At 37.2% G+C, this 12,500-nt stretch overlaps 1 protein-coding gene across 2 annotated transcripts in view; it reads left to right on the top strand.

Annotated features, from left to right (window-relative positions):
- Positions 1-12,500, top strand: part of LOC136826027 (uncharacterized) — a 653,467-nt gene that overhangs the window by 555,303 nt on the left and 85,664 nt on the right. The window contains exon 3 of one of the 2 annotated variants that reach the window (XM_067082908.1): positions 6,140-7,946. The exons of the other annotated variant lie outside the window; for it this stretch is intronic. Within the exon in view, the coding sequence (XP_066939009.1) occupies positions 6,140-6,171 (32 nt within the window). The 3' untranslated portion in view covers positions 6,172-7,946. Of the gene's footprint in view, positions 1-6,139; positions 7,947-12,500 lie in introns of those variants that run through there. 2 annotated transcript variants of the gene reach the window in all.

The raw sequence follows: 12,500 nt of genomic DNA, 5'->3' as shown, positions 1-12,500 counted from the left end.
AAAGGAATTTGTATGTTTGTTTGGACACTATGGAAATCTGAACCGCTTGACAGAAGCGGACAAAATTTGGCACACGGCCCCTATGTCACCCCAGGAAGGTTTATACCTCAAAATCAAACCCCCTACCCCCGTGACATACATCAAACACAGACATACTGAATGATATTTTCGTTTTTACCGGTACTGTTCACCTTTTCTTCAGTAACATTATGGGAGTCACCAGTAGCTTGGGCAGAAAACAACCACCTTTTCTGTTGGTGACGTCATTAAACTCCTCCCACTGCAAACCTTGTTATCGGTTTAGTATATCCGAAAAAATTAAATGTGTGTTTAACTGTATTAGAATTACTTTCATTTAGTCATAAAGCAATGTAATTCAAAATATAAATTCTACCACCACACCAGTCAGTCATTCCAATTCTCGCCATGGAAAAAAGTAGTAACAAACCAAATGCTTCTGTGACAGACATACCCCATCATTAAAAAATTACTCGCACCAAAATTACCAGATTTTTTTCAGTGTTCATTTTAAGCCAAACGTATCTTGATCATACCTTGCCAATAAGGCACAAATTCTTAATTACCCTGTGGTAGTACCATCATCATATCTAAGTACTTAATCCACGAAAAATACTTCGTAGTTAGGGGCACCACTTTGAAGATCAAGAATTAATTCATCGACGAGACAAAACAAATCCATCACCATCTGCTCATGCGTATTAACTGACTAATTGCTGCAGTGACAAAATTACCCCCTCATTAAAAAATTACCACATTTTTTTTCAGTGTTCATCTTGAGCCAAACATATATTAATTATACCTTGCCAATAAAATACAAATTCTTAAGTACCCAGAGGTATTACCATCATCATATCTAAGTACTTAATCCACTAAAAAATCGCCATATATCGACAATATCTATATTAGACCATTCAGACTTCGGCCTACACTTTCCCTCAGAAACGCCAAGGGAAACTGAAACGCGTTCGTTAACACGCAAGGGAAACTGAAAACAGGTGCAGCTCTTTTTACGGTGTCTAAAATTACCATAGTGGTAATAATTTAATATTTAAATAGCCAATGGACTCTGTACCTTAATAGATTATGGATATTCTGAAGCTGTTTGTCAAGCTGACAACCTACCGTCTAGTTTTTATGCGATAACGATCGAATACTAGTCTTGAAAACGAGGTGATAATTAGGGGACTGAACGGTCCTTGGTTAACTGAGGTTGTGCGAATGCCCAAACCACACTTCGTCCCCGGAGACCTGCTGACATGTCTTGCGTCAGTGACTCAGATGTGGTAGTTTTTTTTTATCGTTATGACTGTGAAATTGTTGTTAAATTCTGATCTGCCTGAAAGGTAGAGAGAGAGAGAGGGTAGGGAGAAGGGCTAACGTTAGTACAGGTTTTCGTTGACGGTAAGGCAGTTCCTGTGTGATTTTCGCATTTGAATATGATTTAGTTACGCCACTGCTCTGAATATAGAAAAACTGAATGCTTTCGTGAAAGAAACAGTGCCATTGCAGTATATTGTTGGGATGATGACCAAGAACAATTATTAACCTTAGTTTAACCAGACCACTGAGCTGATTAACAGCTCTCCTAGGGCTGGCCTGAAGGATTAGATTTATTTTACGTGGCTAAGAACCAGTTGGCTACCTAGCAACGGGACCTACAGCTTATTGTGGAATCCAAACCACATTATGACGAGAAATGAACTTCTATCACCAGAAGTGAATTTCTTTAATTCTTCATTGGTCGGTCGGAGAATCGAACGCGGGCCCAGCAGAGTGCTAGCCGAGAACGATACCAACCCGGCCAATGAGGAACTAGGGGATGATGACCATCGCACGTTTTCTTACGACATCAGGGTAATTTATTAAAGTTACAATATAAAGGTGTAGATTGTTTATAGCAATTGAAGTTGATCAGTGGCGAGTTGCGAATTGAAGCATAGGTTACTCCGTCCTCGTTGTGTTGTACTTTTTACGCGGGGGCCGGGGCGGGGTTGGGGGGGGGGGGGATCGTAAAAGGCTATTTAGCTCTCCATGTACTGTAGGTCAGTCGAATGGGATTCAATTTCATACCCATTGTATTGAGCCCAGTGGTAATGAGCCCTTCAACGTAGACAAAGTCAGCGATGGACTGTCATCAGTTTGTTTTTATTTCATTCTATATGTGAAAAAGGAAATAGGAATTTCGGAAAAGCTTGAGGAATTTGGTAAAATTTTTTAATGATATATCCCCGAAACACGCGACTTCTATAGGGTCTTTTCTTCCAGCATACTTTATTAACATAAATAATCATCATGCATAGAGTAACATGGCCTCTTAATATTTCATAATTAGTTCAGAACGAATCAGCTCTTTGTAACTTCGGTTTAATTTGAAGACTTTATAAATTTCTTAATCTCTCGAATAATGTGCTGTGACTCACCTCTTGAAACGCGAGGTCATTCTCATATAACTCCAGGATGTTTACGCTCTCCTATTTAAGAGAGACTATTGATGCATTGTATGATGGAGCTTGCCAGTCTCTTTGTCTTAGAGTGAATCTCCAAACAGCATACATACTACATTCACAGACTATGCAAACTTCCCACGCTCAGTATGAAGCTGTATTAGGCTGACATTTACTCTGCATTTACTCTGCTTGGAATGTTAAAATATATATATATATATATATATATATATATATATACTGAAAAAGTATGTAGCTGGTAACCGCTGCAATTGTCGGTTTATTCACTCACTGCATTTTTTTTCTGGAAGTCAGGCCGCTTTCAATCTTAGTGGATTTCAGACCGTGTCCTCCAAAAAAAATTATGTACAACTGACTTTACCTTGAAATTTGCGATACACTTACTACATATCGTGATTAACGTGGAATCTGAACCTTGGCCATGCCAGTGTAGTTTATTTTTAATTCAAAGAGCTCATTGATCACTTAAAGCAGACCCAACCCGGGATGCAATGTAACCGCATGCACGCGGTGACATCTTATGATTCCATATAAGCTGCCCAGTGAGCCAGTGTAACTTTACAAAAGGCCAGCTAATGTAAGCAATGCAGTTCTTTCTTATAGTGAGCTAAGTCCTTTCTTGTAAATCTGCGCAGTCCGGGTTATGCTGTGTTCTAATTTAAATCGTTAGTTTCATGTGGATAACTTCAGCAAACAGGGTTCTTTCATTACAGTGGTCAGTAGATTCCATGAAGAATGTATAGTTGATTTAAAGATTTTTGTAAATAAAAGCCTTAAATAGTTCAGAATGCTTATTTAAGATTTTTTATAAAATTTTGTTTTTTTGTATCAAACTGTGTTCAACGAAAATCCTTTCACTCAGTGTCATGAACCATAGCTTTTACAAGTTCTTACAAAGCGCCCCCTATATTTTAAAATATCGTATTGACCGCTTTACATATATGTGTGGATAATATATGTATATATACATATATATACATACATGTATACATACATACACACACATATATGCGTTATTTTTAAAATACAGGGGGCGCGTTTTATATATATAGTTCATGTTTACTGAAAAAATAATTTTCGTTTATATTTAACACAAAAACCAAACCAATTCATAAAAAAAACCTTAAATAGCTCTGAACTTTTACTTTTATATATATATATATATATATATATATATATAGAATACAGGTTCGACCCCAAAGGCGAGGTCGAGCAAATTATACATTCTTATAAAAACTACAGAATTTTGCCAGTTTGGCATGAACAGTTAATCATAAACCTGGTGGCCAGGCGACTGTGGTAAGTCACATACAGGATGGAGCCTCTGCATAGGGGTAGCAACTTCATAGTAAAGTGATGCCTGAAAACGAAATTAATAACTCCTTCCTTACGACTGGTTTGTCAGTTAACGGACCTAATTAATATTCGTGGGATTTCTCAGTTTTTGTCAGTTCTTTAAATTTTATACGTTATGTTTGTTTTTAAAATCTCATTCTATATGGGTGACGTTGATCAGACAGTATAGGTTCCACCCAACTAATAATGGTCTAGTAGATCAACTTACAAATGTGCTTCGCAACTTCACAGGGAAAATCTAGAACTTTTTTTTTAACTTTTATTTAAAATTAACAAAATTTCAATATTTACATTTTGCTTGACCTTCCGTATTGTGCTAGACAGAAAACAATGAAATTAAGTAGCATCCGGCGAAGCCATATTGACTAAAATATAGTACATTTAGCAAGTCTAAGAAGGCTTTGTTCCAAACATACTAATGCGCCTATTAAAATTAGATACTTTCTACTTCAACTAAGTCTATATCGGACACGGCCGAAATTGCTCGTGTATCATCATTTGTTCTGCCTGCCTCTAACCTATGGAACCGCCTCCTTCCCTGGATGCATCTCAACTATCACAAACCAGTTAGATCATATGTTTAAGCGTACTTATAAGTCAGAGAGCCAAGATGCAGAGCTGCCGGTCATTTCAGCGAACTTAACTCTAACTCCATCTGGCATCTTGTAAACAATAACGAAGCCAGAGCTAACGTCACTGTAACAGATAATATCTGGGTCCACAAACTACAAGTAAAGTCTCTCTCTCTCTCTCTCTCTCTCTCTCTCTCTCTCTCTCTCTCTCTCTCTCTCTCTCTCTCTCTCCTTCGTTGGAGGAGTGGGTAGAGCTGTCGCCCAGCACGCTGTTGGCCCAGCGTTCGACTCTCCTACCGGCTAATGAAGAATTATAGGAATTTTTCTGGTGATAGAAATTTATTTCTCGTCATAATGTGTTTCGGATCCCACAATAAGCTGTAGGTCCCGTTGCTAGGTAACCAGATGGTTCTTAGCCACGTAAAATAAATCTAATCCTTCGGGCCAGCCCTAGGAGAGCTGTTAATCAGCTCAGTGGTCTGGGTAAACTAAGATAGACTTTTCTCTGCCCTATACTTATGCTAGTAGTGGTAAAGGTGATATTTTTACTTGGAAAAATTCATTCTTTCAGCTGTCATTCGTTTGGAGGAATCTATCCAGCCCTACCTCATAAAATTGGCCTCTTCCATCTTCATATGCCCCTGACCTCGTGTCTCTTGCTTCGGTCATGTCAAGTGCCGAGGTCACTGAAAAAAAAGAAGTGGGAAAGGTCACCTGTTCTAGCCTTAAAGGGATGAAGAAGAATGATGTATAAGTGATGAATTGTTCCGTAAGGTACGTACTGTACATGTCTAATGAAGGACATTAGACCTTCCAGACAAATTACAACGGATGATATCCACAAATAAGGAATGTCTAGTGAATTACTTTTGATTCGATAAATAACGGCATTTTGGTGATATATATGATAAGTGTTATTTAACCTGAAAGGTATAATGAAAGTGGTCAGAATTTTTTTTATTGTTTTTCTGATTCTGAAAATACCCCACGTAATTTGGGAAGGGGATCTATTTCAGAAGTTTTATGTAGATGGCATAGGTCGGAGGGTAAGATTATAGAAAAAAGAAAGGGATTAACTCAGATGGATGTGAACGATATGCTTCGCAAAAGAAAGAATGATGGTTATTTAGAAAATTGCGTCATGTGTTTCAAGATTTATGATTTATCATCAGTTTTGTAGTATTTTATTTCCTTAAAGGCATATCCTTCTCTGTTTGTCACTGAGGTAATCGTCCCACCCGGTAAAATCATTCATAAGAAATAATTTTGTTTTGCTGTGAAGATCCATAAGAAATAAATTAGATTAACAATAAAAGAAGTTAACAAAAGCTGAACACGAGGTAGACTCCAAAACTGGCAAAAAATGTTCCCCTTGTGTTGCCTGAAATGGTGCTATTACTGAAAAATCCTTTGGTCATAACTAATATAGTTACTCATTGCCTTAGAATCCGGTTAAAAAGGGCTTCTCTCCAAGCGGTTGTTCATCCAAAATCACTCAATCCACATACTTTCCATTAGTCTACTTGTAAAACGTTGATGTGCCATGAAGACTTGAAATATTGTGTTATAAATAAAAGGGATATGTTGCTCCTTCATATAAGTTGCCTATTCAGCTTTTCACGTCTTAAGTGAATTTATTTATTTGATTTTCCTTGGCAAATTATAAATTGTAATTTTTTTTCTTTTAAAGTACATAGTGTAATTTGTAATTTTTTTTCTTTTCAGGTAATGTGAAATGCCTTTTTGACGTGCTGTGAAAAGTCTTCCTTGAAAATCCAGTCATTGATTGTACTTATGGTAAGGCAGTTCATTAGTAGTTTTAACAAATTAAGCGACGATATTATTTTCGTGTATCAAACATGGCTCTATTTGTACGTTTGTACATACACTTTTGCGTCGGTCAGTAATCATGTATTAATCTGTTCAGCGCCTGTTCTGTCCCTTCAAGATGTAGGATTATATTGTTGTCCCAAGTTATATTTTTTCCTTGGATTTCCAAAAACCCTCCTCTCCTCAAGTCTGTTGCTTTCGCTCGACCCACCTCTTGCTTTGGTAACTAGCTCCCTAGCTTTAATTTTTACACGTATGTTTAACAAGAGCAGCTAGTTACACTTCCCGTTGACCTAGCTATCAAGTCAGTGAACAGTAAAAAAAAAAAAAAAAAAAAGGAAATCCCTTACCAAAGGCTTCCGGGTCATAACGGAGAGCAGATCATTAACCAGTTCTGTAAATGCATTTGATTTCTCTCACTCCGTCTGTTGTATTGTATTGATAGGTTTTCCAGCGTGTAACAGTCGGGAAACAGGAGGATGGTATGAATAAAAAGAAATGTAATGAAACCGAGAAAAAACGTGTCTCTCGCCGTCTTTGTCTACTAACCTTTTCCTTGACGGAACGACCAATTATTGATTTATGGATCTCGATGAAGCATATAATTTTGCCTCTCCGCCAAAGGGATAATATGCTTTTCCATTATGGTATTAGTTCCTTGTCTAAGTAGCTTTTTCCTGTTGGTCTCAAGTACTGCATGTGTATCCTTGATACGTTATATCATTAATAACGAATCTCTTTGGCCTTTGTTTTCGACGCCGTTACTGATCAGAGTTTTGTTCGCTGGTAATGTGTTTTCTAAAAGTAATTTTTCCATTTCTTTTTTGACACCATGGCTATATAATTTCCCTCTTCTTTGTTTCATGTGCGGCAGAAGTCGCTTTTTACCCTTTTTTCAGAATAGAACAAATACGTGGTTAGCTTTTGTGGCTCATTTGATGATTAGCGTTTGCATCTTGACTTGGCGGGTTTCATTTTTTTTTTCTCCTTATGAAAGGGCTGATGTATAGGCAGTGTTATGACGGTAGTTAATTCAGTTCCAGGTGTGAGGAAGAAGAAAGGGAAAAGGAGGCATAACCGTGAACGAAACCTCGATGATTCGTTCGTTTTAGACTTTTGCTGAATTTATATGTAGTATTTATACTTTGGGACACACTCTTCGTTTATGTTGCTCTTTTCACGAGGCTATGGGACATGGTCGTGTAAAGGTAATAAAAGCCGTATTTTCGAAATACTGCTGTTTCGTAACCTGTTTGTATTTAGTATTGTCCGTTATTCATAATTTAAGAAATATTTGCGTCTTATAATTTTGCATATTTTGAATTTGTTATTGTCTGAGCAAGTGGGATTTGTTATTCTTATTGTCTGAGAACCTTGTTTCTTTCTTTTGTCATTTGTTTGTGTGTTTTAGCATTCTTAATTTTTGAGTGAAATTTTTAATACTCTCGCCGTATTTGTTGTCTCTCGCAGGGTAAACTTCTTGTATTTGTCCATTTTGTGTTTCATTAGCAAAGTCTATTTTGGTTTAGTACATTTGTCCTTCTGTAGTTTCTGAATATTTCAATTTCTTATAAAAAAAATGCCCAACAAACCTCTACACCGGCATCTGGTAACAAGCGTATGTTGATTTATACTTCTTCATTTTTCTCAAGGAAACATCGTGTACTCTGACGGTATGTCATTTTTTTAAATAAAAAAAAAATCGTGCATTCACAGTGTTTGATTTTGTGTAATTGGGAACACGAATGTTATTTTCTCTCCTACTGCCTGCATTCTGACAGTTGTCATTGTCACACGAGGTGCAATAGCATCTGTTGAAAAGATTTATTTTTAGCGCGGGAATTCTGCTGGACCCCTGTATTTTCGTGTGATGCGCTTGATGAGATTAGGTATTTATGGAGTGAGGAGAGCTTCGCTGTAGGCCACCCGGAAGCGGAAGTGTACAGTAGGTTTCGTAAAGCGATCTCTTCTTCCCGCCCCTCACCTCTGTTTTTGACGGGAACAGCTTGCTGTTTATAGGCATATAGATTATCTTGTTTATGGTATCTCGCTTTTATTTATAGACCTGCCACACGCACGCATACTAATGCATACGTACATACATACACACATACAATATGTATATATATGTGTGTATGTATGCATGTATGAATGTATATGAACATGTCGAGAAGACCGAAAACAATCTCTTCTTTCTGTTTATGCCAACGTTTCTGGGTTATCTTTCTATCACCCACAATAAGGTCACTTTCTATCTTGAAAATCTGCATCAATAGCTGATGTGTTAATAAAATATTTAGTGGCATAGTAGTCATCCTTAAGGTAAAAGTTAAATAAAAATTATTCACAATTCAAGGTGTGGCTAAAGTATACCTTAGTTTAACCAGACCACTGAGCTGATTAACAGCTCTCCTGGGTCTGGCCCGAAGGATTAGACTTATTTTACGTGGCTAAGAACCACTGGTTACCTAGCAACGGGATCTACAGCTTATTGTGGAATCCGAACCACATTATAGCGAGAAATGAATTTCTATCACCAGAAATAAATTCCTCTTATTCTTCATTGGCCGGTCGGAGATTCGAATTCGTGGCCAGCAAAGTGCTAGCTGAGAACGGAACCCACTCACCCAGCGAGGAACTGGTGTAGCTAAAAAGGAGGATAACACAAAAAGTGTCGCCAGCTAAAATGTTAAGCGGTGTGGCTGGAAACATTAAGGTATTTGAAAAGAATAGTCAGAAGGATATAAACAAGTAAAAAATGCTCCGAAGTTTCTTCGGCGCAATCGAGTTTGCTGTACAGCCGCTACAGCTTATAATCAAGGCCACCGAAAGCATATATATCTTTCGGTGGTCTCGGTAAAATGCTGTATGAGCCGCGGCCCATGAAACTTTAACCACGGCCCGGTGGTTGGCATATCCTATATCGTTGCCAGAAGCACGATTATGGCGAACATTAACCTTAAATAAAATAAAAACTACTGAGGCTAGAGGGCTACAATTTGTTGTTTGATGATTGGAGGGTGGATGATCAACATACCAATTTGCAACCCTCTAGCCTCAGTAGTTTTTAAGATCTGAGGGCGGACAGAATAAAGTGCTGACGGACAGACAATAGTTTTCTTTTACAGAAAACTAAACAGCGATGACCGAAAGGAGGAAGAGTCAAAAAGAGAGAGATAAAGTAATATGCAGTTAGGCAATGTGTAATGGTGTGGAAGTAGTTTGATTATTGAAGGAAATTGACAGTTTCTTGCCGTGAAGAGATTCTAAAAAGTGAAGCGAAAGCCAGTCGTTGGTTTGAGAAAGTCTTCTGAAATTATTGTACAGATATTGGTGATACTTGAGTTATATTGGTTCTTACGGCTGAAAATTCTTTTAATTTTAAGATGCAACTGGTGCGGTGATTGACACCCGAGTGGGAATCGATGCGGACTTTCAGCAATTTTGGAAATTAAGTCGGGAATGCACCCGTCCTGAAAAAAATGTCAGCTCATCGTACTTGCATTATATTGACACGTAGTTAGAATAAAAAAAATTTGGGTTAATATTTTACGTTCAAAAACGTTGTTATCATCTACTTCTGAATTGCATTTAGTGTTCTCTCCTTCCTTCTCATTCCCCTTATTCTTATAAAGCCTCTGTAGTTCGGTCATTCCCTTCATTCCCATATGATTGATGTTCATATGGCAAAGAGATATAGTTTTCTCTGAGGAGAGAATAAAATCTGAATGAGATTGTACAGAAAATTAATGTTTTAACTTAACTTCAGGTTTAGGACACATGGGACCATTAGTTCCATGTGGAAAGAAATAAAACCCCAACTACATTGAAAACTATTCATTGAAAACCCGTGAGTAAAGTCTTTACCGACCAAACTGATTACTAGTTATATGAGTTAATGAAAGACTTACGGATGATGGTTTTTCCAATTTGAGAGAGAACAAATTTGCCTTGCTGCTGTTGCGTAAATAATTTAGTATTGTGTAGACTGTGTGCATTTATTTTTTTATATTTTTACTAAGATCATCCACTAATTTTCGTATCAGTATCTTTTTGCCATTTTTCATACAAATATATGAGCAGTAAAATTAAAAATCGTAATGTTTATGCATACATCAGTTATGTACCCTTACCGTGATCGCTGGAATACTACAGAGAATAATTATTTCATTAATGATTAAATGCCAGTAACCAGTCCTTTGTTAAAGGTTCCTTTATGTGGAGAAAATTACGATCCTGTTTTGCGTAGGGCAGCTGTTATAAATCTTCGATCTTTATTCTGGGAAGGAGAGAGAAGGAATAAAATTAGCATCTATCATCGCTAACATTTTCCAAGAAGTGCTCTCCCCAGCTGGTTTTCTGTCCCTCTCTCTATAACGGTTCCCCTCTCTCTCTCTCTCTCTCTCTCTCTCTCTCTCTCTCTCTCTCTCTCTCTCTCTCTGCTCTGCCGCAGTATTGTTCGTTGGATTCTTAATTAACCCGTTGTAACCATGGGGATTCCTTAGAACAGTGTTATTGGGAGAAAATAAACAGAAGTGGCATTCAGAAACAGTTGCTTTTTCATTCTGTTTTTTAGTCTTCTTTAAAAGAAAACTATTGCGATGGCTAATTTTCTGTCCGCTCTCAGATCTTAAAAACTACTGAGGCTCGAGGGCTGCAAATTGGCAAGTTGATCATCCAACCTCCAATCATCAAAAATACTGTACCAAATTGCAGTCCTGTAGCCTCTGTAATTTTTATTTTATCTAAGGTTAAAGTTAGCCATGAGCGTGCGGGTGGCACCGCTATAGTTGCCAACAACACAGGCCACCACCGTGCTGTGGCTGAAAGTTTCGTGGACCGCGGTTGGGAGTTTCGTGGGCCGTGGATGAGAGTTTTATGCAGCATTATACGCTGTACAGAAAACTCGATTGCGCCGAAGAAACTCTGGCGCAATTTACTTTTTTTATTTACATTGTTATTTTTAATATTAATTCTGATAGTATTATAGGTATTAACTTTGTCGTGATTGTGATAATAATGATATAACTATAATATGGATTCTCTCCTTTCAAGTTATACTTTAAGTAAACGTGTTAATTTTATGTATTAATTGTGTGTTTTAGGACAATGCATGGACTAAATTGGTTTTATATTTGTGTTCTAAAAACGTTATCTATATTAATTTTTTTTTTACTTTTTTAAAGAATTAATGACTCAGTGGTTCAGTATTCTTTGTCTATGTTTCGTACACGTTGCAAGATCTTTGGTTTATATTATAATTTTTATTATTATCTCCATTTGTAAATATCCTTGATTTTACGTTTCACTTGTTCGTTTTGTGTATATGCTGTGTACACATTAATCTTTTATACTTTTCTGTAATTAACTTGTGCTTTATTCATCTAACTCCGTTTATCTGAAGACCAGTCTTACACATATGAAGGAATAATCCCGAAGGTAAGGGAAAAGATCATATGAATGTCTGTTCCGACTTTCACTCTGCTCTTTGTGCTTGTGTTGCGAACTTCGTGTCTGTGCAGAAAATCAGATTACCAGAAAGGAGGACGGAGTCTTTGTGCAGCTTATGTATAGGTAAAGGGATTTAAATTCAACAGAAGGTAATTTAGTTTTTTAGTTTCTCTTATTTCTTATTCTCTTTTTTTCGCAACTTTTAATATTGCACAAACAGATTTTCATGTGTAATATCTGTAAACTTCTTTTTTTAGTTTAGTTCGCCCTCTTGACACCTGTAAAAAAAGTTAAGTATACCTTAGTTTAACCAGACCACTGAGCTGATTAACAGCTCTCCTAGGGCAGGCCCGAAGGATTAGACTTATCTTACGTGGCTAAGAACCAGTTGGTTACTATCAACGGGACCTACAGCTTATTGTGGGATCCGAACCACATTAAACCGAGAAATGAATTTCTATCACCAGAAATAAAGTCCTCTAATTCTTCATTGGCCGGCCGGAGATTCGAACGCGGGCTTGACACCTGTAGTAGTGTGATTTATGGAACTTCGTATGTATGCTAATACCCATGTTTGCTTCTTTCGAGAGAACTGTGCTCAATATGATTAATAATAAAAGGATCAAATAAAAGTTTAATCTTTTCATTAATGTTAGAAAAAAGATCATACGATTCACTTGGTGTCTTTTGGGATTACCAGGAAGTCACCTTCCTTTTTTTTCAGGTTATCTTTAGCAACATCAGATCCATTTTTCATTGTTTCTTGATCGTAATTTTATTTTGCTCTGGCACGTTCCTGACACTC

The sequence above is a fragment of the Macrobrachium rosenbergii genome, chromosome 3, assembly GCF_040412425.1.
Source record: "Macrobrachium rosenbergii isolate ZJJX-2024 chromosome 3, ASM4041242v1, whole genome shotgun sequence".
Taxonomy (NCBI): domain Eukaryota; kingdom Metazoa; phylum Arthropoda; class Malacostraca; order Decapoda; family Palaemonidae; genus Macrobrachium; species Macrobrachium rosenbergii.
The sequence above is the reverse complement of the archived record's forward strand: the minus strand, read 5'-3'. Positions and strand labels throughout refer to the sequence as shown.